Below are 24,564 nucleotides of genomic sequence, written 5' to 3'. Positions count from 1 at the left end.
CAGTTCGTTATCAATCATCACAAGGAAACACGTGCGGAGAATTGTTATCGATAAAACCTGACCCGTGACTATTTGTCTATGAAAAACTAAAAAGGAAAGTATGCTTTAAAAGTACCGTAATGATATCACATGTTAAGGAAAGTCCAGAAATTGATCAAATGATCTCATAAACCACCCTTCACTCCAGCCCCTTGAAGAAAGAAAGTGAACTGAATCCCTTTAGGCGTACAGGATCCTCAACCCAGCACCAGGGCCCTGAGGGTAAGAAAGTCCAGTGTTATCCCCAACAGCCACCAACTCGAGCCTCTCCACAGAGCCAGGAGCCTTGCAAGGACCCTTCTGAGTCAAAGAAGTGCTGTACTTGGCCGCCCAGGTAGCCGCGCCAGTAGCCGGAACGTTGAGGCGACCAAGGTTGGCGTCACGCTTGTTGGACTTGTCACCGGCGTTGCAGGTGTTCTCGCCCCAAGAGGTGAAGACGTCGACTTGGATGCCGTTGGTGTTGGAGATCCAGCTGGGCTGAGCGTGGTAGAAGTCGAGCCAGCACTGCTTGCCGGCCGACGCGGCGGGGTAGGTGAAGGTGAAGAGGGTGGTCTGGCCATACTCCTGACCGTTCCAGACGTTGCGGGCGATATAGCCGTAGGAAGTAGGGGCAGAGCAGTAGTTGTCCCAGGCGTCAGCGAGAGCGTGGCCGATGACGGTGGTGGGAGCAATCTCGGCTGGTGCCTGGCGGACAGAGATTTCATCAGCGGGAGCGGCCGAGGTGAGGGCCAAAGAAGTGAGAAAGGCGACGATGGTAGTCTTGGAGAACATATTGAATTTGTGTAATTGGTTGAGTTGGAATATGGATATGAGGAATGGTGGTTGTTGTTGTGGTTGTTAAACTGATTGTGAGTGTGAAGATTGTTTGAGTGATGATGAGACGGATGAGAATGATGACTGACCAGGGCGAGGTTATATACACATCGACCTCCTGTTCCATCCTCACCTACACCGAGAGATCGTGACACTCATCCCAGCTCATGACCATAACATCATCGTCACACTGCCTCTCCACGGCCTCCATCCTCAAGACAAAGGTGCGGGCTAAGAATAGACACCGAGTAAACCTGCTCTCGGCGAAGCAATAGACGTACCTCAGCCCACTGAGTGTTCGCCTTCAAGTTCCCTTCTGGGCCTCCCGAGTCCATCTCGGTGTAGTTCGCCAGTCACGGAATACACCGCCATGTTCAACCTCTACACACGTAGAGCACAACATTTACGGCACGTTCCTACGTATCGATCCTATGAAAAATGCATATCCTCCATCACGAGCCTTGGCCCGCTTGGACCGTACAGAAAGTTGCAAACCTGAAGTCTCGTGGTGGTGACATGTCTTTCATTTCGAATTCCGACTTACCACTGTTTCCTTCTGTAAAGTCGGTCGGCATAGTGGTATCGAAAGGGTAATAGGTCGGGCACTGGATCATGAGTTCGGGAGGTATGTATGAGGTTCATCGCTTGCCGGAATACGAGATCTTGCACGTGTTCCAGTGCAGGTATATGACGATGCCCAATCCAGTGCTGTGGTTCATTAATGCCAAGCAACAATATCATACCTTACCCTCGCTTCATCCTCAGCCGCAGAGCTGCAGTGGTGTTCTATTGTCTTGGGGTTGGTTCATACGAGTCCTGGTGAGGTCGTTAGAAAGCGAAATCTTGAATTCGCATCTGAGGTTCTGGACTGGAGTGAATGGAACCTGTTCGCTTTCTGGTTTCTTGCACCCACCAGATGTGGCGTGTTAGTCAGGCTGTCGGGGAAGGGGCTGGTGACCTGCACCGCCCAGCTCCCAAGCTCCCCAGTGGACGGACTTTACTTTCCCATTGGAAGATCTCGGTACATGATTCGGAGTGGCTGGAAACGGCATTAGCAGAGTGCGAACAAGCCCATAACACAATCCACTCACGAGCTTCGCAGCAAGCAGGTTACGGGCAGAGGATTTATCCGCTTGCTTACCCTCAACAAGCCCTGTTCGTAGGGCTGAGGTCGATCTTAGGTAAAATGCATCAAGATTGTGGCAGCGGAAAAGACGTGATTGGTTTGAAGCCCGTACTATCCATTCGTATCTTCTTAAAGCCTCGTACTGGTTCACACACACTTCAAACCAAAGACGGTTTACTAAAGCCACAAGACGCAGTTGTAGGTAAGACATGAGCGGATAAAATTGGTCCCATTGCTACGGTATCGATCCAGCGTATCCCGAGTACTCAGAAGTCCGATAACGGCTGCGGCTGAAGCGAAGGATCACGCCATGGCTAACATCACCGCTCTGAGAAATATGATGACTATCCCAGTATAATATCCAACCATGTCTAAGAATGACTTCTATGCAGTTCTACCGCCAGTTTAATGCTCACTGGACTCTCACGGCTTCCCTGGGTCCGGCCCAGATTGGGGCTACCGCACTCTCGCAACGATGACTGAATTGACCACCTGATTATAGGGATGTACTACCACACAGGGCTCAAGCCTCTTCAGCAGTGTCTCAGTTGCAAGGTCGACCTCTGGGTATAAGCATGACCTCAAACCCCAACTGCTGCGGACAACCAGTAGCGCCCCTCTCCTCATCCGACTGATCACTTCCAGCATGATCTTCTCCTTGTCTGTCTGCGTAACTCCCACCAACGCAGCCATGTACACGACGTCAAACTCGCTGAGATCTCGTGACGCCGAAGCCGAGGTTGCTTCAGCACAGATGAATTCCATTCCATTCCCCCTCTCTCCCAGAGCAAGGCTCAACTTGAGAGACGCAGAGATAGCCGCTTCATCGTAGTCGACGTTGAGGACAATTGGCTCCTGATTCGCTGCGTTGTCTGTGGCGGTGGTGTTGTTGGTGGTTGGCTGCGTCAAGCTTCTCACTGCCACATCATTCTTGAGAGCCTGCAAAAGGCATAGCGACGTGAGAGGGAGCGGGCCGGAGCCGATGAAGGCAACTTGTCGCGGTGCCTTTTTTGTCGCCGAGAGGATGGAGCAGACTTCTAGTCGGGTCAAATCCTCATAGTTCTCATAGTATGGAAAACTTTCGAGGCGCTCGACGACTTCTTGCTGGGTCTGGCCTTCCAGAATGTGTTCGGCCCAGTGAAGCTCAAGACATGATTCTGACTGGGCACAGATCTGTCTAAGAGACGGTAACACAGCCTGAACGCTCACATTTTGTAAAACCTTGGTTTTGTCAGCTCGTGTCTTCCACGTTTTCCGTGATGAGTTCGACACACCTTGTCTACAATATCTTGGTCGTGGATCTCGCTGCAGATGGCGACAAGGTTACCCAAGAGCTTATTTATGGTTGGCGCTGGACGAAGGTGCGGAAGCTTGAGTAGCTCGGTGTGGGTGTTGACGATACTCCGGACGAGCCACTGAACCTTTTTTTCCCTGGCATCTGCCTTCTGGCTCTGAAGGATGTCGGCTTTCTCCACAATAGTTAAAGAATCCTGGGACGAACGAGAACATGCGTCGACCTTTTTTGTGGGGCTACCAATGCGCAGCCAGGAGGCAAGAAGAGGCATGGTGACGGGTGATACCGGATGACGGAGCGTGCGGCTGTGAGTGTTGAGATGTGTGTTCGGGATAATAGATTCCGTGAGGGTTTGTCACTCAAGATATGGCGGCAAGAGTGTTGCTGCTGCTTGATATAGGCACTCAAGAAGAGATACAAGTGTGGTGACTATTGTGGTGGCAGTTGCTCAGAGATGGTCTCGGTGGCAGTGTGACCGATGATCTCAACAACATGGAAATTGCTGCTCTTTGAGAAGGGTGGAATTGCACGCAAGCAGCAAACCTCCCAAAGTAAACAGCAGCATCACGCTCTATATCTGCTGCAGCCTCTGCACCTGCAGATCAGCCCGCAGGGTGCCCACATAGGACCGGACGAGACGCATGTTTGTTAGACAAGCGGTGTTCCATTCCCCTTGATGAGCGCTATTTTTTTTTTTTTGGAGGCCGTCAGTCAATTTGGGAAGGAGATGAAGCCCTCCGCAGAGGATCCAACCAGCCGTTTTGATCATCTTTTAATGCTGAAGCCGCAGAATATGGCCATCAAGGTGCACAATGAGGTGTCTGATTCCAGCCGTCAAGGTTCTTGGCTGTCTGGACAAATTTTATCCGAAGCCGCATGTTTCACTCGGTCGTGGCCCAATGTCACCTCTCTTCTCTGTGTCTGCTGCGGTATCGGCTCCATTCTTTCCATTGGCAAGTCCTAACGGAGCCGTTTGTTGCTTGCTCTGCCGGAAGGTACGGGGTTGAGCATTTAATATTTGGGGCAAGAGCAATCCACAGGCAAGGGGGCACAGACGTTGAGAAAAAGGAAAGGGCCAGGCACGGGAACACAGGGGAAGGAGACAGGGGTGTGGCCAGGGTCGCAAGGGGTCTAAATTTGCTTATCAGATCATCGCAGATTATCAGATGGAGCCCATCAAGGTTCTCACCCTCTAGATCAATCTCCGCCTCCGGCTCAATCAGCCCGTGAGTCTCACTCCCGTCATGCCGTGCCAATATCGACGTCTCAGTACTGCTGCGTGCACCCATGACGCAGCCGATGCAAGCTAGGTATTGTGTGCCCTGTTCCACTGCTTCCGCGGCATTGGATGTCTTGGAATCTTCTTTAGGTCCGGGTCCAGCGGTGAGCAACCCTCGTTTGGTGGTCTGGTCATGGCATCCTTTTTTGCAACAAAATATCCAGCCTGTCCGATTGTCGCCTTGCTCTTGCCAAGTTGCCTTCTTTTCCCTCAGCTCTCGCCCTTTTTCTGCTCCTGATTCCAACACACTCACCTCCGTCCCCAACACCTTCCCACTCTTGCTCTTTCTCTGTTCTCTGACTCACCAAACGATCCACTGTTCAACATCGTGGCATCAACATGGCAGTAGGAACATTCCCTGGTGAAAGGGCCAGTCTGGGCCATAAACTAACCAGCAGCATCTCATCGGTTACATCTACCTTTACACAACAACCTCTGAGCAGTAAGAAACACCCAGCCCTTCTTCCTGTCTGCCAAGTGAGCATTGCTAAGATCTTTGCAGGGCCAACCAATCACTATCGGCCCTTGTTTGGCGAGGTTATTCCCCTCTGCGAGTTGTATTCCATCGCCAACGTGGTGGTTTTCCCATCCTCTTCACAATCTTCAGCTCTGCAAAACCCATCCCAACCCTATTCTCAACACAACGGAATCGGAAGCACCGGGTTCAGAAGCACTCCGCCAAGCCCATTCATTGAGGCTCTACAAACCATCGGTCTCGGCTCTCCCAGTTGGTCTGCTTCAGCCATATCTGTTTTTACCATTGTTCTTCCTACTACCAACGGCTACGTGACCCGATCCGACTTCCTCCAACTTCGCCTCCAGGATTTCCCATACAAGATATTACGGACTCATGAGCCTTTGCGGCCACTACAGAAATATTCTGCCACTTGTCCCGCCCCAGGCCCGGTTACCTCAGAACATGATCTTGCCACGTTGGTTGAGTCGGCTGCCGGAGTTGTTCAATGGGAGGATTTGCCAACCTCTATCTCATTCGTCGACTTGGAAATTTACAGGACAGGGCTGACCGAGGAGCTGCGTGATCGTCTTCACAATGCACCATGGCTCTCCAGCACACCAATTTCCCGGCAACGGGTGGCGCTCATTCGCGGTAGACCAAACATCACGGCAGGAGGCCCAGTCTATCGTGTCGCCAAAGCATTAGGTCTTGACTTGGTTATCGTTGACGAAGAGGGCCATTGGCTTCAAGCAGACACAGAAGAAAACAAGATGCATCGGGAAGCCTTCCTTGTCACTGACATGACAGAGGATGCAGGAGTGGTTGACCGCATCATCCAGTCCATTGTCAGCTACCCTCTTCCCATCCATGGTGTCTTTACGCTGTCGGACAACTTTTTTGTGGCAGTAGCTCAGGTCGCAGAGGCATTGGGACTCCCCACCAGTCCCGTGGCCGCCTTTGAGACATCTGTGGACAAATATCGATCACGGCTTCTACAGAACGTTCCTGGTCAGACTGCCAGAGTTCACAATGTGAGAGAGCTGGAGTCTTTGCTAGCAAGTGGAGGTAACCAGCAGGCCGAGTTCATCCCCAGATTTCCCCTTATCGTCAAACCCACCAAAGGGTGGTCCTCGGAATGCGTGTCAAAAGTCAACAACCTCGCCGATCTTGCCACTGCAGTTCAAAAGGCTACTTCTCGACATGGCAGTGCGGCCGTCATTGAGCCCTTCTTTGATGGTCCAGAAATGGATGTCAACTTTGTGCTTCTCGACGGGGAGATTCTATTTTCCGAAATCGCAGATGAACCACCCTGCGACGCTGACTCGAGCGCTGCTACCGTCCATTCAACCTTTTCGCCAGAGGCCCTCACTCTCCCTTCCGCCCTTCCTGCCCAGGAACAAAACATTGCAAAGTCGACACTCCGAGATATTCTTGTCAATCTAGGATTTTGCACCGGTGTCTTCCATGTCGAGGCGAGAATGGTGAGCTCCACATTCGAGTACCGCAAGCAAGATGGCGTGATCGATCTTGTCCTCAAGCACGCCAAATCTTTGCCCGAGTCGGGAGCCGAGTGCAAGTTGATCGAGATCAATGCCCGCCCGCCTGGATATCGAGTCACTGTTCCAACACGTCATACATACGGCGTGGACTACTTTGCTGCACACATGCTGGCTGCTGCGGGTGATAAGAACAGGTTGCGACTGACCACTAGGCCCTACAGCCATGTGCTTGGTGACAACACCAATGATTCGAAAAGGGGAGCACAGTACTGGTCTCGACTGGTATACATTCCTGCTCCAGCCGCTGGTACTGTGCAATGGCCGTCAAAGCTAGCCCCATGCGAGGAGCTCAAGCGCCGAAGACCGGACCTGGCAGACAAGATTGTTCTGGGCGTTGACTATTGTGTCCCCGGAGACAAGGTTGATCTTTACACAGATGGGGCAAGGACATATGTTGCTCATCTGCTGGTTGTGAACAGAGAGAGCAGGCGAGACGTCATCAGACTGGGAGAGGAAGTCCAGAAGGCCTTTACGATTGACATTGATGGTTCAATCAGCAGCAAGACAGAGATTAGTGATGGGGAAACTGATGTTGACCCCGATGCGGAGGGTTGCGAGTGATGTTTTGTTGTTTTTATCTCTATTTTTTGCTACTTTTGAGGATTAAGAGCGATGGTGTTATGGATCTTGGGCAAAGGTTAGATTAATATGATGTATGTGCGTGCTTTCATCAAATCTTTATTTTTATCTATAAGATAATTAAGCTTGCTTTTTATTCCATCATTTGGTTTTTGGTGATGATTGGACCATGGTTTCATGTACATGAATATCTTAATAAAAACAGGACATAAAACATTGCTCCACACAGTGGTACATGAAACCTCTGCTTTAGACCAAGTTTGTCTTGTGAAGATACGGGCACTTTCTCCGCGCACTTCCCTTCCTGTCAGTGCAAATGGCGGACGGCGTTAGGTGCTGTATCTTGCGTCTAGACACATACATATACGATTTGGCTGAGAAAAGTGAGCCACCCATGAACAGTTCACAAGTCCACCGGATTTATCTTAATGAAGTTGAAAGCGACATTGAAAAGGACAAACATATCATGATCGAGAAACTCGCCATTCTTCATAAGAGAGATACAATTGAAATCCCAGCTCGCAAGAAACTTTAGTTTATGAATCTAGCGAGGGTACTGGACAGGTTGGGTGGGCAGACTCTACATATTTCAATGTCTTTCAGGTTGGCTGCCGCTTGAAATTGAAATTGCGAACCGGTACCACGGCAATTCTTACTCCATGCTATCTATTAGGTAGGACTGTTCCCGATGTAGTCTATTCAGATGCAAGCAACCCCAAGCTCCTCGCTCTCCAACATTATCGCTCGCTCTATCAAAACACCACGATGCATATATCCTATACCCTTTTGAAATTACCCCTTCACAGCTTCTGCTCCCTCAACTGCACAAACAAGGCCTCCGCCCTCGCCAGCTCATTCCTCCCCTCCTCATCCCCATACACCACCCCCTCGCAAAAGTGCTTCCTTCCCTCGATCTTGGTCATCCTAGCAACAACCAACACAATCGCCGGCTTCTCCTTCGTCCCTGTTCTCACAGGCCTCTTAAACGCAGTGTTCAGATACCCCGTCAAAAGCGGCATCTTGCTCCCCATCGCCCCGCTGTCCTTGTTGACCGCAAAAATCTGCCCCATCACCTCATCCAAAAGCGTCATGACAATCCCCCCATGGCAGATACCCTCCCACCCATTCACCTTCGGTCCCAAGGCAATAAGCGACTTGATCTCATTGACATAATCCGTAGGTTTGGGAGGGGGAGAGTAAAAAGTGATGTAGGCCGGGATGGCGTCCGGCGAGTTTAGCGTCTGCGAGATGAGCGCGTCCTCCTCGCACCCAGACGGGCGGATGATGCGGGAGACGGACTGGGAGATGATGAGGTTGGGGGTGGAGCCGAGGAGGGAGGAGCACCAGGGTATTGAGTTGAAGAAGGCGATGTGGTGGGCTTCCTGCGCCTTGTTGGCCGGGGAGTCGAGGACGGAGGAGATGTCCGAGGCGGTTGGGGTGACCATTTCTTCTGATTGTGGGTTTTGTTGTGTACTTTCGGTTGTTGATGGTGGTGGTGATGGTGAGGCTTTGGAGGATGTCATTTTGTCGTGCTGCGATCAGGGATTACGTTTGAAAATTATAGGTAGAGGCCACCGGGATGTACGTATCAAGAATGAATGAGTCGTGATGGCAAAAATATGTGAGTGAGTGGCTGAAATACTAGAGAATTGCAGTGGGTATTGCGATATCAACCATATCGATTGTTCGGATTGACTAGAAACGAGATGTGGAATCGGGAACCCACTCCCGTTGGAGAATGTGAAGGCGATGCCGGAGGTTTGCCGAGGCATCTTGTCTCGGCGCCGTGACCGCATAATTGCATGTCGGGTCTGCATTCCAGCGACGACTTCTTGCTGTTGACAAAATTGAGAAACCCATATCAAAGCTGTGGAAATAGCTTTGGAAGTGTTGGTAAAACGAGTCAGGTTTTGTACATTTTAAATGTGGACTTTCAGTGTTGCTCTGGCCCCATGTGTTACCCCTTACTCGTCTGCGAGTCAACCACCTGAGGCCTGAGGCCCCTAAACGCGTAGACATAATAGTCCTAACCCTCACTACATTGAACCCACAAGTATGAGAGATAGTCTCGACATATCCAAAGAACATCAGATTAGGCACTCACTTCATCACATCAGATGTTTATTGCCGTGTGTATCTAGGCGCACGAAATTCATGTGTGGTCTGAAAGTCCACAGTGCGCCGTTGTACCCGATATGTGAGACTGCATATAATAACACTGTCCAGCAATGATAAGAGAGCCGCGATCCCCTACTTTCCCATCAAGACACCAGGCTTTTTGCTTTTGGAAACAGAATATCGATGTCAAAAAACTCATCTAGTTCGAAATGATCAAGGTGAGTTGCTAATCGTGGGCCGTTTGGGCCCCAGCACTCACCACCCTACCCCCACATCAGCTAACACCATATGGCTCTTTCTCTCCATTCTCGCCCATGTTTCAGCCCTACCAGCCATTGCCTCACCACTTGATCATCAAATCCTAGTGACCACAGGCGACATAAACACAACAACCTGGAGCTGCAGTGCTCATACGTATAACTCTTCGGATGTCTCCCGCGCCATTGCCTTGGGATACGCTCTGCTCCATGACCCTAGCTATGTCGGTACGTGGTTTTCGGGCTGTCTCGAATCTCTTCTTTTGACTATAGTACATGCAATTTTTTTTAGCTCAACCGCGTGTATACAGGCTACTATCCCCACCAGTTCAAGAACCTCGAGGCCTTCGACTTTGTCACAGAACCTCCCTATTTCGAGTATCCCATCATGCCAGGTGACATATACACCTCTGGTCCTCCAGGGCCCGACCGCGTGATTTTCGATGACGATGGCGTGGTCGAGGGCTTGATCACCCACAGTGGTGCGAGCAAAGATGGATTTATGGCTTGCAAAGAAAAGACGATGTCAGCGTAACAATGTCAACATTGTTAGCTGAACCCCTGCCATAGAATAATGATGTATTTTAGCATCTCTTGCCACAGACATCAGCCGCTGCGAGCACCTGCTAGCGCGCTGTCTCTCAAATCTAAACAATACCATCTCTGAACTCCCTACACAAAAATGGGTATCATGTCTCTTTCGCCTTCTAAGCATCCAAATACCACCCTTCCTAAATCTTTTACCCTTAACCAATAGGGAAGTTGCCAATAGCGCCATCCTCGCCACCATCAAACAAAAGATTCGTGCCGTCCAACGCCCCAAAGTGATTAGCATAATCCAGACCCTTTCTCCGCTCAGCCTCAACCTTCTTCCAGTCCCACTCGCCCTCAGCATCGATCTCTCCCAAGTCAACCAGGTCTCCGCAGTCATCCTCACCACCTCTCCAGCCACTTGGTCTCTCGGGCAACAAGCCACCAGCCTGGATCATGATCGAAGGGTGAATGGTGAAGCGCCCTAGCTTGAACACGTACTTGCTGATGGCGGTGGCGTGAATGTACTTGCTCCAATCCGGCTCCTCCACGGCCGACCCATCCTCGGCCTTTTGGATCTTGCTGCGTGTCGGACCCTTCCACCTGCCGTCCCAGCTGGTAGGCTTGACCTTGCCCTTGACAACAAAGTGTGTCACAATGTAAAGCCACTTGCGATCCCAGCTCACGATTCTGCTCCACATCTCGTAACCTTGCATGGGGCCAATCTCGCGGCGGAAAGAGCAAAAGACGGCTCCCAGGCCTATGCCAAAGCTCCCCTTAATCACCTTACCATCCTTGTCAAGAACCAGCTTGTTCTTCTCGTTGTCGCCAATGATTGGCATGGATGGACCCAGCAGATGAGTGACCAGGTGGGAGCGCGAAACGTCGACATCGGCAAAGTAGGTCGAGTTGGACTTGTGGAAGTTGTAGTCGGTTTCAAGGAGAGAGGTACGAGAGGAGGTAACGCTGTAGTGGAAGAGGGCGCGCTGAGGAAGAGTCTTTGGGCGGCGCGCGAAGTGGAAAATGAAGGAATGGAAGATCCGAGCCTAGCGGCGCAAATATCAGCTTGGTGTCACCAGGTAATATCACGAGATACATACCGTCCACCCAAGGGGCAAGCTCTTCCAGTTGAGACCCAAAAACAGCAGAAGTAGGATCCGACTTGTCCGACCAGGTCCCGTGAGAAACTCGGTCAAGATCGCCCTCCAGTCGAGGTAAGTTGCGCGGTGACCAGCATAGACCAATCCCGCTGTGGCGGCCGGGATGAAGACGGGGAAAAAGAGAGAGAGCGTTCCGACAGCCATTTCGGTTTCTCCGTCACAAAATCACGCCTTCATATGTTCCGTAGAAATTCCGTTCTTGGGGAATAGCGAAGAGAGCCGATATCGCAGCGCGCCGGCAAGAATGAAGACCAAGGCGATCGCCCAGACGAAGATGTATCGTCCGAAGCAGAAAAGAGTGTTGCTGCACTTGGAGGCAGCAAAAAAGACTGACTGGACTACGTCGACTGCCATTGCGGCCCACGGCAGGGCCGGGCAAGGGCTTTATATCATTGAACGGGGACTTTTTTTGTTGTCGTTTTCGTACAGGGGTTCGAGGCCGAAAATACCGGAAAGGAGGTAGGGTCTTCCTGGCGACCGTTCAGTGACGTGTGGAGGTGTGGATTTTGATCGGATTGGGCTGCCTGATCTGTTCGTCGAGTGCGTGTCGCGTCCGAACGTTTGGGGCCGAAGGTGAGTTGATCGATAAGATATTCTCTGCAGCTGATAAGACAAACGTGGGGCTGCTTTTCAGGGCATTGGCCAATCAGGAAGTCAGCATGAACCGAGGTTCGGTTTTTACACCATCCTTGCTACGGGCGTCGGACAGTTATTTGGCCCATTTCCGTTGGATTTCACCAAAAGTTCTAGAATTTCTGTTCATTTTCCATTGCGTTAACTAACAAGTTGTTGAGACAACTTGCATAATTTTCATTGTTCTTCGTGGCAAGGTGGGTTTACTTGAGTGTTGTTGGGGCAGAGGGGTTCGGGTTAATGGAGCTCTGGTTGCCGTGTAAGTCTCACTGGTGGGTCGCTGACCGTTCACTATAAACAACCCCTGAGTGCCCCTGAATGGCTTCGAGCATTGAGTGACTACTAAGTGGTGTTGGGCAATGGCTACTGCCTTACAATCCTAGACTCAAACCCTCTTGACGCATGGCCTGAAGCCTCTAACTTAAGTAAGCTTTTCGCTGTGGTAATCTGTTCAGACGGATCACAGGGCAACGCCCCCGCGGGTGCCTCACCTGCCTGCACATAGCTCACCACTCCTCCATAGTCAGCCTAGGGAATACAAGAGACATTTCAAGTCCGGGATTCTCAACTCTCCCCGCCAAGCTTTGGGCATGGGGGTGCAGCTGGTCACGAAGAATAGCGATGTGTACCTGGGGGGCGACATGCAGAACACCATGTGAACAACCACGGGATTCGGCGCAACAACTTCAACGTAAACACATGCAAGTCTTGCTGTAAACAAGAGATTCAACTACTTGTGGTGTTCGTCCACCTAAAATTCTCTCACTGTTGCTAGCGAAATACCTTCGGAGTTCTCTCTCGTGCTGCATCGGGTTACGAGAACAGCAGGCACATGACATGAAGCCAGGATACACCACGCAAGGTCAGAGCATCTTGATAAGAGGCTCTCAATCTTTTGAGATAGACAAATGATGTTCGAATAAATAACAGCCCTATCAACCGGCCTCGACTTTGCCGCGTGCCGCATGTCGCGAACTGCATCTCACATGAGTAAAAGTCGGCCAACAAAGAACCTCCCCAGGTACCGATATCCTATGAGGGAGCATACATATTGCAGGCCGTGATCATCTGTATGCCTGGCAGAGGGACCAAGCATGACGATCTTTCCCCAGAAGTTGATAGCCTTTCTCATCCACCCAGAACATGGTTTAAGGATCAAATCTGTAGGACCTCCGCGCTCATCAGCACACGCCAACGCACCATACACCAGCTAGCCCATCCGGAAGTCCATGTGAATGATGCTGTTGGGGTGCCTAGCCACACGATCGACCATCCTTGCCTTGCTTCTCCAACATGCAGGCGCGTCTAGGCGGCTATCTGTATGGCTGGTTGGTTGTCAAGAACAACAAATCCAGCCTTGAGGAGGATGTTGGAGCTATGTTGGACGAGAAGGCTTGCTGCCTTGGATAAAGCTCGTAGCTGGCACAGCCCTGTTTATAGCGGCCACCAGAATGGACGACTGAGTATTCCCGCAATGTTAAAGAGGTCTTATCTGAGAGCTGCCTGCCCGTTGAGGGGGGGCTACTAGATGTTAACTCCCTCCTTCGAACGCTTTCACTCTTATGGACCCAGCTGAGAGAATTAGTCTCATCCAGAACTTGCTGCCACCCTCCATCCCACAGCGGCGATGAAAAATCTTCAAAGAGGTGTCTCCCTCGCAGCCACCCACACCCACATCTACCAGATCCCATGAACGCTAAATACTTCCATTGCAAAGCACGAGACATGATGTACTGTGCCTCCTCACAGGCAACAATAACAGACACATGCTGGGCTATCAATAAGGATGCCTGAACATCCGCCGTCCACCCACCGTTTCCCCCATGCCCCCGGCTTCAAGTATCACAAGTATCTGGTACAACCGCTACTTGATCCTTCCCTCAAGCCTCAGGCGCGTCTTGTGCTACGAACGGCAGGATCAATGACCTCAAGAACTACCTATCAAGCTACCCGCATCCAGCTGTAAGGGCTACTGCTTGTTTTGGCTCCGTAGTCGTGGGATCAGTGTCTGGCTATTGCGATTCACACGGCCACTTCTACAGGGATCAAGAGACAGTGAAGAGCATGGTTTTCTTCTGTTCTGCACTGCCTCCAAGGCAAAGAGTCTGGAATATAGGTAGGGCAAGCAGCATATCAGCGACGTGGCCACCAATAGCTCCTATTATCAGTAGGTAGGCAAACTGCATCGGGCCCAACACCCACCAAACCAAAAGTTCACCCAGTGCCATCCAGGATGCAGGAACTCAATGTCATGTGAGCATCAACACCGGGCTCATGGTGAGTAACACAGGATACAGGCCCCAATGGGGAGAGCTCCTCACAGCATATCTGCATAGAACCTTCAATATCGACAGGGAGATAAAGAAAGGAAAATGGCGGGCCGGCGCGAGGGTCGGCTAATCCTCTCCTCAGAAACACGATAGACGAGGCACCGCGCCAACAGACCAATTAAGAGTCTCCTCTGCCGCTGTAATACATGCTGGCTATCGATTCCTCGACGTTAGCAACTTGCGAAGCAGTGAGGTGTAAAGTGTCACCAAGAAAAAAGAAACTGGTCACCCTCACCGCCGGATGCGAAGGATCCGTAGCTGCAAAGAAACATTGTCACATGCAGGAAGCGATACCTGGAGCAACTTGGACGCCTACGATGGGAGGGCAGAAGAAGCAGAGATGCCCAGTTTTCCTCATCAAGAATTCGATATCGCGGTTCTGTGGCAAAGCTCCCCGTTTTGGCGAGGGGTTGGTGCCAACAGAAATCGGACGACTACTACGCGCTTCTAAGCGCCCGCAATGCAGCCAATATCTCCGCCATTGGTCAGACTTGCGCCACTAGCGAAAGTTGTGTAATCCTGCAATGCTTGGAATATTGACTGATCGCATTCGCATCTGCACTGCGGTAGTATTTGTAAATGTTTTTCGATTGGAAGCGATATAAGCAAGTTCATCTGCGTGTGTTGTGGTGGTGTGGCGATTAGTCAGTCGGCTGGCATCTGGTTGCACCACTTTTGTAGGAAGCCTACAAGGAGAGTGACGGCGAGCATCTGAGCGGTGCCTGTATGTGCTGGATCCTCGCAACCAGCTAGCGAATAGGAGAATTGCTGGTCGAAGTCCGAGAGGACGGCCATGGCCACATGCAGACATCCAAGAGGCGAGTGAGAAGCCTGTTCTGGAAAGCCGCACCGTGGGGTTGCGGCACAGTACTGTATTCTCTTCCTCTCTGAAGAATTGAGACGAGAGGTCAGTGCACTTGTAACCGAGAACTGGTTATTCATCAATGTCAGTGCGGCCTCTCGGTGAAGGGTTGGAAATTACTCGGGCTTTCCTGCGATGGATGAAGAAGCATGTTGAGCTAAGGAGCAGGTGGTAGGCACATCGCAGAGAGCTGTTTCAGAGAACTCGTGTTTGCAGGCGAACCAACAATGATGTCTTCTGGATGTTGAACTGCGCCCCAGCTCGAAGTTCTAGACGCAGCGGGGGGGGTATCAAGAGTGATTCGTCGGCGACTTTACCCCTTGATGTCAGTGCGTAAACAATCAGGAGATTGAAACAAGAAACTTTACTTAGACTTGAGACGAAACAAAATCGCTCACGTGCAGAAGGAAACATCTCTGCAGACATGCAAAACATTACCGACAGCGTCTATGTAAGAAGAGGGTGTTGAGGATCCGAGGTTGGATATGGCGAGAATTGACTTTGAGAGTTGTGGCTTCAAAACGCGAGAGATACAACCCCCGGTGAGTTGGAGAGAGGCACAAAGACAGAACTTTGTATCGATAGCATTGCTTCTGGCCATGGACTCTTTTCCACGGTGCCGAGAGTCTCTGCTGCGTGCGATAGTACTCTTGAATTTAGAATTGACAATCATATATTTGCGGCTGATGATAAAGCTGTCGAGCCTTGTGCGGTTTTGTGGTGTCCGTATGGACATCCTGTGCCACTGTTGCAGTTCCCCTAGCTGCAGACGCAGGGTCCCAGTTGATCGGAGAAAGGGGTTGCTTGCTTCTCAAGGTGGTCGCCCTGCGCCGCCCCTCACGAAGAAACTCACGCCGCAACCACCCCACGGCTCTGGGGGATTTTGACAACCAGATTGTTGAGCTCTGCCGATGGTCTAGCTACTTGCAGGCTGTTGGTGAGCCCCAAAGCCGTGTGTGTGTATACGATTAGTTATTCAGTGGTCAGCCATGAGAGGGTGCGTCAGACGACATCCTCTGAGATGCATTTCGGTGCGTGAGATCAGATTTGAGCATGTCCGTTCCGGCTTCCGTCCTAAAATTGGGATTAGTTTCTTGGTTTTCTGAATGAGATCTCAAGAGCAGAACCCGAAGCCCAAGAAAACCACGACGAAGACCAGTCACAGATCGGATCGGCGGAAGAATACTCGTGGAATTCAGAAGATGCAAACCTGGTCGAGGCTGTTGTTCCGCAAGCGGGGCGTGGGGCCGTGCCATCGTGCAGGTGCAAGTCTGCGGGGTGCGTTGCCGAAGGGGAAGATCATATCTTTGAGACAGTGACACAGAATATGCCTCCCCAGTGTGCTGGTCAAAATGTTTCAGAAACCGGCGAGTGTCTTGGGCTCTGATGCAGCACGAAGGCGAAAACAGAAATCTGGAAGTGAGGGGTGACATGAGATGGTTTCTTTGGTGATTATCTGAACAAGCTCAAAGCTAACTCCCCCTGTCAGCAGCACGGATCAGCAGCAAGGACCACATCCCCAGTACACAGATCAGTTCTGTCTCCCCAACGCAAGTGACCAACTCCTCCTGCCTCCCCAAGGCACACCTCATTCATGAATATCAAGAGAGCTTTCTCTGGCTACCCATAAGCTCAGGGTTAGGGTGAGCCTTTCTTTGGTTGTTGGATGTCGTGTTGGATGATGATCGATCCAGGCAGGTGGCAGGGTTACAGCGGGAAGACGATTCGACCATGCCATACAAGGTTAAACCACGTCGTTGCCAAGAGCCAAGCCAACGAGTTAGCCGCGCAGCTTTCGATGGTCGGGTCGCTTGTGCAATCCCGCAGTCACACTCTCACTCCCACTTCTTCGCTCGTCAGGCATCATGGACTTATGTATGTTTCGGTAGCCACGTCCACGAAAAAGATATGGATTGGCCATGATCATCAAGCCTTCCGGTCGGGAGAGAATGATTCTCCCGGGTGGTATCAATGGCGCAGCTGTCATCAGGTTTTTGCTTGAACCTCCGTTGACATTTTAGAGGCTTGCTGCCGCCTGGCATGTCCCCAGACCACTCATTTCACCTGCAACGGGCGTCCAAACCAGCTTCTGCTGAATGAGGCCCGTTGTCAAGGCCAAGCGCCTGTACCATAACAGTCTGGCGGGAGATGGAAATTGCCCCGCCTTCTTTATCAGAGTCTGTTAATCAATACAAGGTACTCGGGCGGTTGAAGAGTCTGGGGAAGCTTAGGAAGTCAAAGCGGCAATAATGGCAGGCCGAATGGACAAACATCCAAGCCGCGAGTTACCTTACCTATGTAGTAGGCCTTTCTCCGTAGGTTGCAGTATTGATCTCAAAGAGGACGACACCATTTCGTGCGCGACTGACCCCTGTCGAGGTTGGTACCTTAATAAACGGTGGGACGCCGCCTGCCGCCGCACAAGCTTCCACACCCTTGCCAACGGGGCACTCGTTCCTACCTTCCCAGCCGACTGAGGTACCAAAGATGGCGCCCGGTACGTACCTCCGTGCCGCCTGTACTTTCCCGCATCCCTGTCCTACACTGCACGCTCTTTCCCTTCTGTTTCTCTCTTGTCCTAGGCAGGTGGGTGACTTTCCTACATGGGACTTGCCGTACAAGCGATGGATGGATGGGGGATGGAGGGGAGGAGGCAGGAGTTCCCCCATGAGGTGAGGTAGGTACAAAAAACAAACCAGCCCTGCAAAAACTCTCTGACCTCTTTTTCTCTTTATCCCACGCCTTCCTCCTGCTTGACTGCTACCCTGGCTCTCTACCAACCTCACCTTCCCTGCCTCGACCGTGCCTTCCGGGTCAGCACAGCATCCAAAGTCCCCCTTCGACTCAGCACCGAACAGCTTTGTGGAGGAGTTTCCGATATTCGAACACCCAGCCAGAGGAAAAGATAAAAGAGCTTCGTATCCCGCCTCTTCGACAACACCACAATCATCATCTCTGTCCCATCTCCTTTTCTGTTTCTTTTCCCGGTCCGGTTCAATTGTCTAATACTTTTCTATCTTACTGGACTCGATTCATTTCAACGATATATTCTGCTCCGGAAGCATCAAAGCCCTAGTTTCATATCCACAGACAAAATGGTGTCAGTCAAGTCGATACTTCTTGCCGCGATGGCCACAGTAGTATATGGTGCCCCATGCCAACCGACATTTGTGCCAACTCTTCCTAAGACTGGAGGTAAGTACCACAGAACCTGGATCGAAATGACAGAGAACGGGATCCGGGAGGCTAACTAGAAACAGGTGCCCGAGAACTCCCCTCACCACCACCGAGCTTCACCCTCAAGAAGATTGCCGTCGGCCATGGTATCCAAAATTACACATGCGTTGACACCACCTCTGCCCCTAAGGCCGATGGTGCCGTTGCTATTCTCTACGACGTGACAAAGTACGCCCCAGGAACGCCAAAGACCGGCATTGCCAAAGCACTCTGGGATAGGATCCCCTCTGCGCTTCTTCTCAAGCCTCTGACTCTCAACAAGCTCGCGGGAACCAAGTATGGTGCTCATGCCACAGCGCCATTCCCCAAGGAGGAGGACCTGAAGCTGCTCGGTTTTCCCATCGCTGAGTATCTTGGCCATCACTACTTCGACATCAGCAGCACCCCGATGTTCGACCTCAACCGGGTCGGGCTCAAGGCCAGTGTGACAAAGTTGGATAATGTGGATGCCCCTGCCAACGCTGACAAGGGCCCTCTCAAGACTGGAGCCGTGGCCTGGCTCCAGCTTGGAGATAGCGGGAAGGGCCTCTCGAGTGGGATCACCCAGGTTTACCGTGTCATCACAGCCGGTGGCGTGGGGCAAAAGTGCGATGTTGCTGGTGTCGGTGTGCACAGCGTTCCTTACACCACCTTTTACTGGTTCTTCTAAGCTGTTTCTCGATAATTCCGTGTGTCAAATGAAATTGGAAATCTTGGAAGGATCTGAACCGCCCAAATTTGGATCTTGGTGGCGGGGGGAGAAGGAGCGTGGGTTAGACGGGATGGATGGAAGCCGAGTGAGCTTCCATCCTTTGCCGTGTTTTCTCCCGGTTTGGGTGTGTTGGTTGGTTCTCTCCCCAACGACCATACCTCAACCCGCGCCGCTCTCCCAAAAATACCTATCTAACCAGTCCTACCACACCACCATACATACACACTCACAAAACAACATCACAAACACAAACTATCAACGCCATGACGATACATATACCTCATAGCATCTCACATACACCACTACCACCAACACCACCACCACACTTTGCAAGTTCTCATTCACTCATTTAATACTTTGCATATTGCACATTTTTCAACAATATTTCCGGGCGGTTGTTTTTTTCTTTCTCATGGGTATACCCTTTGCAAAATGGATGGTTTTGGTTCCTCTTTTTTCTTTAATGAAGTATTCGGTGGGCGGACAGGCGATGACTGAAGGGGAGGATGGTTAGGGTACTATATATAGAGATGGAAAAGACCTTGCTGTTCAAGGCAAAAAGGCAAGGTCAAATATTTAATTCAGGCTCTTTGGGGATTTTACTACTATGACTTGGTGCTTCTGTGATTTGATGTTTGCGTGTTGACGTGTTACTGAAATGGATGGGAGTTGTGACAATGTGCTACCTCGCACAAATCTGGTTTGGTTTGCTTGTAGACGGTCCAGATGTTAGACGACGACGACTGCTTCATCCCAACAACATTGTTCAGGTTCCCAATGGCCACACAAGACTTTTGTCTCGAGGCAGGGCACACATTCTCATCAGTCAACCCTCGTTAGTGCTTTATTAAACCCTCTTCATTTTAAAATGAGAAACTATAACTCCAGCTCGCTCGCTGGTTTTGTCTTGTTCTGTAGGTATTCAAGAACCCTCCCCCCCCTCTTCCGTCTTCCATCCAACATACGGCGATCAAAACAAAAAGATAACTAAAACAAAGAATCCGCGCTATCACATGAATCGCTTAGCTTGTCGAGATAAACATGTCCGCTTCCTTGGACAGAGTTATCGAGTAGAGCCACCACGGTAGCTCACCTTCTCATACCGAGTATAAGATCTGACTGCTGCTTCCAAATGATGACACCCTTGCGCTTTTCTGCACCCACATTTGATCATGAGAGTTTCAACAGCCTTGCGATGCTGCTTATAGGCCCTCCACTTCTCCTTTTCCCACGCCCTCTCTCGCACCAAGTGGTCAGGGACAGGGAGCTCTGCCTTGTGCTTAGCAGGGGCCTGTATCCTCGTTCCATCATAATGAAAGTTCGGCATGTCTTTCGACTCCAGTGTCCTTTCATGTATGTCCGTTACCATATCAGTCGGATGCAGTACCACCCACGGGTCACAATCATTGGCAAGATCAAAGGGTGGTATAACCACCCAATCCTCGCCCTCGGTGCTTAAAACATCAGAGACAGCCTCCTATCTGCCTCCGAGCTCAGCCTCGAGACCCTGCATTTGGTTACCGTACTCCATCGGTCTTGGGTCCTCGGCCGTCCACTGCTGGCCGGGTCCACCTGCAGGAATGGGGACGTTTGATGGCGCCTGTTGGATGTTACCGGCAGAGCCCGCCTGGCCAGGGACAGTGCGGACTTGGGCTCTGAAGTTGACAACCTCGCTGAGGATCATCTTGCGCATTTCATTGACATCATCGATGACCTCGAAGTCAAAGTTGAAAGTGGTTGGGCAGTCGGGCTCGTCACTAGCGTCGTGCCAGATGGCAAGATAGGGGTGTTCGAGGGCCTCCTCGACACTGATGCGGCGAGAGGGGTCGAAAGCAAGCATACGGTCCAAGAGGTCGAGAGCGTCCGGGTTGGCATTAGGGAAGAGCGAAGGGAATGACTTCTTGGCCATGAAAGGAAGATTCCGCACGTATTCCTGGGCCCTAGGGGAACCGATGCGAGACAAGGTTTCCTCATTAGGGGTACCAAGAATGTGGAGAATTTGGTTCAGCTGGTCGACGTAATCGCGACCCTTGAAAAAGGGGCGACCGCCAAGGAGCTCAGCGAGAATGCAACCGACAGACCATACGTCAACTATGAGAAGCCGTGACGTCAGCTCACCGTTGTACAGACATAGGACAAGGGGGCAAACCTACTAGCTTTGGTGTAATTCTGGAAGCTCAACATGATTTCGGGCGCGCGGTACCATCTCGTCGCGACATACTCAGTCATGTACCCGGCATTTTCCTCGGGATCAACCGAGAAGCCACGCGCCAGACCGAAATCGCAAATCTTCAGTTCGCAGTCGGCGTTGACAAGCAAGTTTCCTGGCTTGAGATCGCGATGGAGAACGTTGGCTGAGTGAATGTATTTCAGACCGCAGAGGATTTGGTAAATGAAAGACTGGAAATGGGCGTCGGTAAGAGGCTGGCCGGAACGAATGATGGCAGCAAGATCGCACTCCATCAACTCTGCGGGTCATAAACTGTGTCAGCGCATCGTCTCGAGACAAAGGGGACAGACAATAGTGTGGTGGCCACATACCCTCATAAAGATATGTCTCGTTGAAGCTGTCTGGTCTGGGAATATCCATATCATACAAGCAGGTGATCTGTGTCATCAAAAGGAGGATGTATCAGTCTTCTAGCATTCTGCGTGGAGTGTGTGTGGACTTGTGCGTATGCTGGGCTTACATTTCGGTGACCCCTGAAGTGCTGCAGGAGCTTGATCTCGCGCAGGGCGCGCTTGGCCAAAATCTTCTTGCTGAACACATTGGTGACCTTTTTGATGGCAACACCCTCGTTGGTCTGGTTGTTCACCGCGGCACTAGAATGGGAGAGGACAGCAATGGTCAGTTTGGCTGTTGGGCGTAGAAAATGAGGGGCAATATGGATGGCCATACCAGACAATGCCGTATGCGCCCTGACCAAGCTCCTTGGTCACGGTGTATCTTTCATCGACGATGAAGTCTTGGTTGAACACCTTGAACACCTTACGGCCCTGGAGATCGCCCATGATGGATATTTATGCCTGAACGGTCTGGGGAGATGCTGGCGGGAAAGGCGATGGAGCTCAACGATGCGAGGAGGGACCCAAAAAAAAGGAGGGGCAGGTAAGCAGCTATCGATAGGCACGGACAAAGCCAGTCAGGCAACACACAGAAGAGGGGAGGCCGAGTGTGGGACGGGATGGGAAGGAAACAGTGGGAGAGCAAGTTTCGAGCTGAGGAACGACAGTTTGCGACGGAAAGGGGCCGAACCGGGGAGGTCAGGTAGGTAGCGGGGCAGAGGGATCCAAGGGACCAAGAGTGGAGGAGGGGGTAGAAGGGTAGAAGGAGGAGGCAGCCCAGAAACGTCTGGCTTCGAAACCCGATGTGAGTCTGGTATTTAAGGCGTCCGCAACCGTCCTTTGATGGAGAAAGGAGAAATGCAAGGCAACGCCGCAGCGAACAAGATGGAGGGGCTGAGATGCGACCCTGGCTTGCAAGCTCGGCTGCCGGTTGGCGTGACAAATGACAAGGGATGCTTGGTGAAGAGCACAAAAATGAGGGCCAGCGGGGTTCTGGGGCTTCGAATCCCCACAATCACCCGTCGGCGGCCGCTGCTTTCCAGACACTGACACACTAGGCATGTCACTCTCCAGCCAAAGGGCTGTGGAGAGATACATACTTTGAGCAGCCCCTGTCAGGAAGTCCAGGCGCTAATCAAGCTGACTTGCAGTGTGCTTCAGTACGCGCGCGCGAGAAACCTCGCCTCTCGCATGAATCCAAGCAGAAGAAGTTCTCATCCAAAATAGGTCTGTTTGTCAGATCGAAGTGGGTAGAGGGAGAAGAAGAAATGGGGTTTCAAAAGCCGCCTGAAGCGCTCAAGGTTGCCTGCTTCGTGTTCGTCGACATTATGAAATGACGGTGGTGTCTAGGGTTCTACGCAACTGGTCCAAACCGACAGCTCCAAGCCTTGTTGGTTTGCTCGTATTGTCGGTCCTCGCCGAATAGTAGTGCTCAGACTCGTCCGGCCGAGAGGGGTACGGCGTACTATCTGTTGGGAAGATCACCGCCTCTTTCAACCCGACCAAGCTGCGTCAACGACGCTGCTGCTGCTGAGCTTGATCTCTTCACAGTGGACAACTACCGAGGTAGTATGCTTCCTATTTGAATCCTTCCAACGTTTCTCAGGGGTCAGTCTCATCCAGAACCACTCTGCCGGGCGGCCTGCCGGTCGTGGGCCACTGAAATTGGTCGTAGGGCTGACGCACCTCTCAAAATGGCATGGTGTAGGGTGCCAGATGGCACCGTTCCGGATTGATGCAGTGCCCAAGAGTTGAAGGCGATTCCCGAAGACCTCGCTTCAAGCTTTGTCTGGTCATATTACGAGATAATGTGGCGATCAGCAAGACATCCTTTTGAATCTCGAAGCATGCGAGAATGGATCAGAATATGTATAAGTAGATCTGTTGCCCTGCTCTGCAAATCACTGGAAGGGCAAGACTAGCAGAACCTTCAGCCCCCCCATCCGAAGTATCGATTTTCCAGGACCAACATGACGAGCACACCGGTGCGTGAAGTGAATGCAGGAACAGAGATGGAAGTTGCAGCGTGGTAGCGCATGAGGTTGAGACGAGGAGGACACAACGTCAATAAGCAATCAATCCAAGAATGGTATCATTTGTCTATCAATGGGCGAAACCACGACACCACGACACTTGGCTCGACAGCAAAGAACCGATCAAAGCTAGGGCTTAGTTAACGTCAGGGAAGACTTCCTTGAGGAAATTGGTCGAGAAACGGGTCGCCTGTTCATACGCCTTCTCGAAACCCTGCCGCCCACCATAGTAGGGGTCACTGATCACCTCGGCCTTGCCGGTTCCCGAGTATTCTCCGAAAAGCATCACTTTGGCCTTGCTGTTCGGTTTGCGTTGCTGGATACGTTGGAGGTCGGAGAGGTTGGCACGGTCCATGGCGAAGATGTAATCAAACTTGTCGAAATCAGACGCATTCACCTTCAAGAGCGATTAGAAACGATGCCCGAGCCCGCCGATCGATAGACCGAGCCTTACCTTGCGTGCCGCATGCACATAGTCAGTGATACCATGAGATTCGAGGGTGGACATGGTGCGGTCATCTGGTCCTTCACCAATGTGGTACCCACCTGGTCAAAGAAAGATAGTGTGGTTAGGGTTGCTGGAGACGACACAGAGGGCGGCATCATCGAGAGAGACATACCCGTTCCGCAAGAATCAATATCGGCAACCAGATCCTTGTACGGCTCCTTCTTTGCCATGGCTTGGAAGACGCCTTCAGCCATGGTCGATCTACAGATGTTGCCCAGGCAAACGAAAAGGACCGAAATCTTCTCAGCCATGTTTGCAATAGCGATGACGATAACCGATGGAGAGATACACGAAACTACCAAATGAGTGGCTAGGTTAGAGACCTATATGGAAATGCTCAGGTGGAAGGAAAGATATTGGTGGAACGATATTGTTGAGGTCTATCAAGGAGGTTCCAAAAATACTACCCCGCGACAACGACACGGTCAGCGGCAAACTGATAAGCTGCGATAAGGGATAGCAATGTCATGGGTTAGGGTTCATGGTGCAGGGG

General features: G+C 51.4%; 10 protein-coding genes across 10 annotated transcripts; 3 read left to right on the top strand and 7 right to left on the bottom strand.

Moving 5' to 3' along the window:
- Positions 1 to 219: 219 nt before the first annotated feature.
- Positions 220 to 810, bottom strand: QC763_213400 (uncharacterized protein; the record flags this gene model as incomplete). The annotated part of the gene is made up of 1 exon (XM_062910381.1): positions 220 to 810. One exon carries the CDS (start codon positions 808 to 810, stop codon positions 220 to 222), a length of 591 nt encoding a protein of 196 aa, XP_062769292.1.
- Positions 811 to 1,490: 680 nt separating this feature from the next.
- QC763_0044630 (uncharacterized protein) lies at positions 1,491 to 2,189 on the bottom strand (the record flags this gene model as incomplete). Its single annotated transcript, XM_062905670.1, has 3 exons — positions 1,491 to 1,560; positions 1,601 to 1,638; positions 1,944 to 2,189. 3 exons carry the CDS (start codon positions 2,187 to 2,189, stop codon positions 1,491 to 1,493), a joined length of 354 nt encoding a protein of 117 aa, XP_062769291.1.
- A 245-nt stretch (positions 2,190 to 2,434) lies between these two features.
- On the bottom strand, positions 2,435 to 4,268 carry QC763_213390 (uncharacterized protein; the record flags this gene model as incomplete). The annotated part of the gene is made up of 2 exons (XM_062910380.1): positions 3,253 to 4,268; positions 2,435 to 3,199 (listed from the first exon to the last, which is right to left on the bottom strand). The coding sequence occupies exons 1-2, from the start codon at positions 3,541 to 3,543 to the stop codon at positions 2,435 to 2,437; spliced, it is 1,056 nt and encodes a 351-aa protein (XP_062769290.1). The 5' UTR covers positions 3,544 to 4,268.
- Positions 4,269 to 4,274: 6 nt separating this feature from the next.
- QC763_213380 (uncharacterized protein) lies at positions 4,275 to 7,392 on the top strand. The gene is made up of 2 exons (XM_062910379.1): positions 4,275 to 4,993; positions 5,054 to 7,392. Exons 1-2 carry the CDS (start codon positions 4,891 to 4,893, stop codon positions 7,126 to 7,128), a joined length of 2,178 nt encoding a protein of 725 aa, XP_062769289.1. The 5' UTR covers positions 4,275 to 4,890; the 3' UTR covers positions 7,129 to 7,392.
- Positions 7,393 to 7,946: 554 nt separating this feature from the next.
- QC763_213370 (uncharacterized protein) lies at positions 7,947 to 8,669 on the bottom strand (the record flags this gene model as incomplete). The annotated part of the gene is made up of 1 exon (XM_062910378.1): positions 7,947 to 8,669. One exon carries the CDS (start codon positions 8,667 to 8,669, stop codon positions 7,947 to 7,949), a length of 723 nt encoding a protein of 240 aa, XP_062769288.1.
- Positions 8,670 to 9,426: 757 nt separating this feature from the next.
- On the top strand, positions 9,427 to 10,056 carry QC763_0044590 (uncharacterized protein; the record flags this gene model as incomplete). Its single annotated transcript, XM_062905669.1, has 2 exons — positions 9,427 to 9,749; positions 9,814 to 10,056. Exons 1-2 carry the CDS (start codon positions 9,693 to 9,695, stop codon positions 10,054 to 10,056), a joined length of 300 nt encoding a protein of 99 aa, XP_062769287.1. The 5' UTR covers positions 9,427 to 9,692.
- A 23-nt stretch (positions 10,057 to 10,079) lies between these two features.
- Positions 10,080 to 11,780, bottom strand: QC763_213360 (uncharacterized protein). Its single transcript, XM_062910377.1, has 2 exons — positions 11,153 to 11,780; positions 10,080 to 11,098 (listed from the first exon to the last, which is right to left on the bottom strand). Exons 1-2 carry the CDS (start codon positions 11,354 to 11,356, stop codon positions 10,268 to 10,270), a joined length of 1,035 nt encoding a protein of 344 aa, XP_062769286.1. The 5' UTR covers positions 11,357 to 11,780; the 3' UTR covers positions 10,080 to 10,267.
- A 5,757-nt stretch (positions 11,781 to 17,537) lies between these two features.
- Positions 17,538 to 19,571, top strand: QC763_213350 (uncharacterized protein). Its single transcript, XM_062910376.1, has 2 exons — positions 17,538 to 18,232; positions 18,298 to 19,571. Exons 1-2 carry the CDS (start codon positions 18,133 to 18,135, stop codon positions 18,921 to 18,923), a joined length of 726 nt encoding a protein of 241 aa, XP_062769285.1. The 5' UTR covers positions 17,538 to 18,132; the 3' UTR covers positions 18,924 to 19,571.
- Positions 19,535 to 23,109, bottom strand: tmk2 (mitogen activated protein kinase 2). The gene is made up of 5 exons (XM_062910375.1): positions 21,865 to 23,109; positions 21,656 to 21,788; positions 21,507 to 21,573; positions 21,119 to 21,433; positions 19,535 to 21,056 (listed from the first exon to the last, which is right to left on the bottom strand). Exons 1-5 carry the CDS (start codon positions 21,975 to 21,977, stop codon positions 20,443 to 20,445), a joined length of 1,242 nt encoding a protein of 413 aa, XP_062769284.1. The 5' UTR covers positions 21,978 to 23,109; the 3' UTR covers positions 19,535 to 20,442.
- Positions 23,110 to 23,578: 469 nt separating this feature from the next.
- On the bottom strand, positions 23,579 to 24,463 carry stp1 (Low molecular weight phosphotyrosine protein phosphatase). Its single transcript, XM_062910374.1, has 3 exons — positions 24,184 to 24,463; positions 24,018 to 24,109; positions 23,579 to 23,960 (listed from the first exon to the last, which is right to left on the bottom strand). The coding sequence occupies exons 1-3, from the start codon at positions 24,320 to 24,322 to the stop codon at positions 23,700 to 23,702; spliced, it is 492 nt and encodes a 163-aa protein (XP_062769283.1). The 5' UTR covers positions 24,323 to 24,463; the 3' UTR covers positions 23,579 to 23,699.
- Between the last annotated feature and the right edge of the window lie 101 nt (positions 24,464 to 24,564).

This window comes from Podospora pseudopauciseta (assembly GCF_035222475.1).
Source record: "Podospora pseudopauciseta strain CBS 411.78 chromosome 2 map unlocalized CBS411.78m_2, whole genome shotgun sequence".
NCBI classification, from domain to species: Eukaryota; Fungi; Ascomycota; class Sordariomycetes; order Sordariales; family Podosporaceae; genus Podospora; species Podospora pseudopauciseta.
Note: the sequence above shows the minus strand (reverse complement) of the source record. Positions and strands in the feature narration are given on the sequence as shown.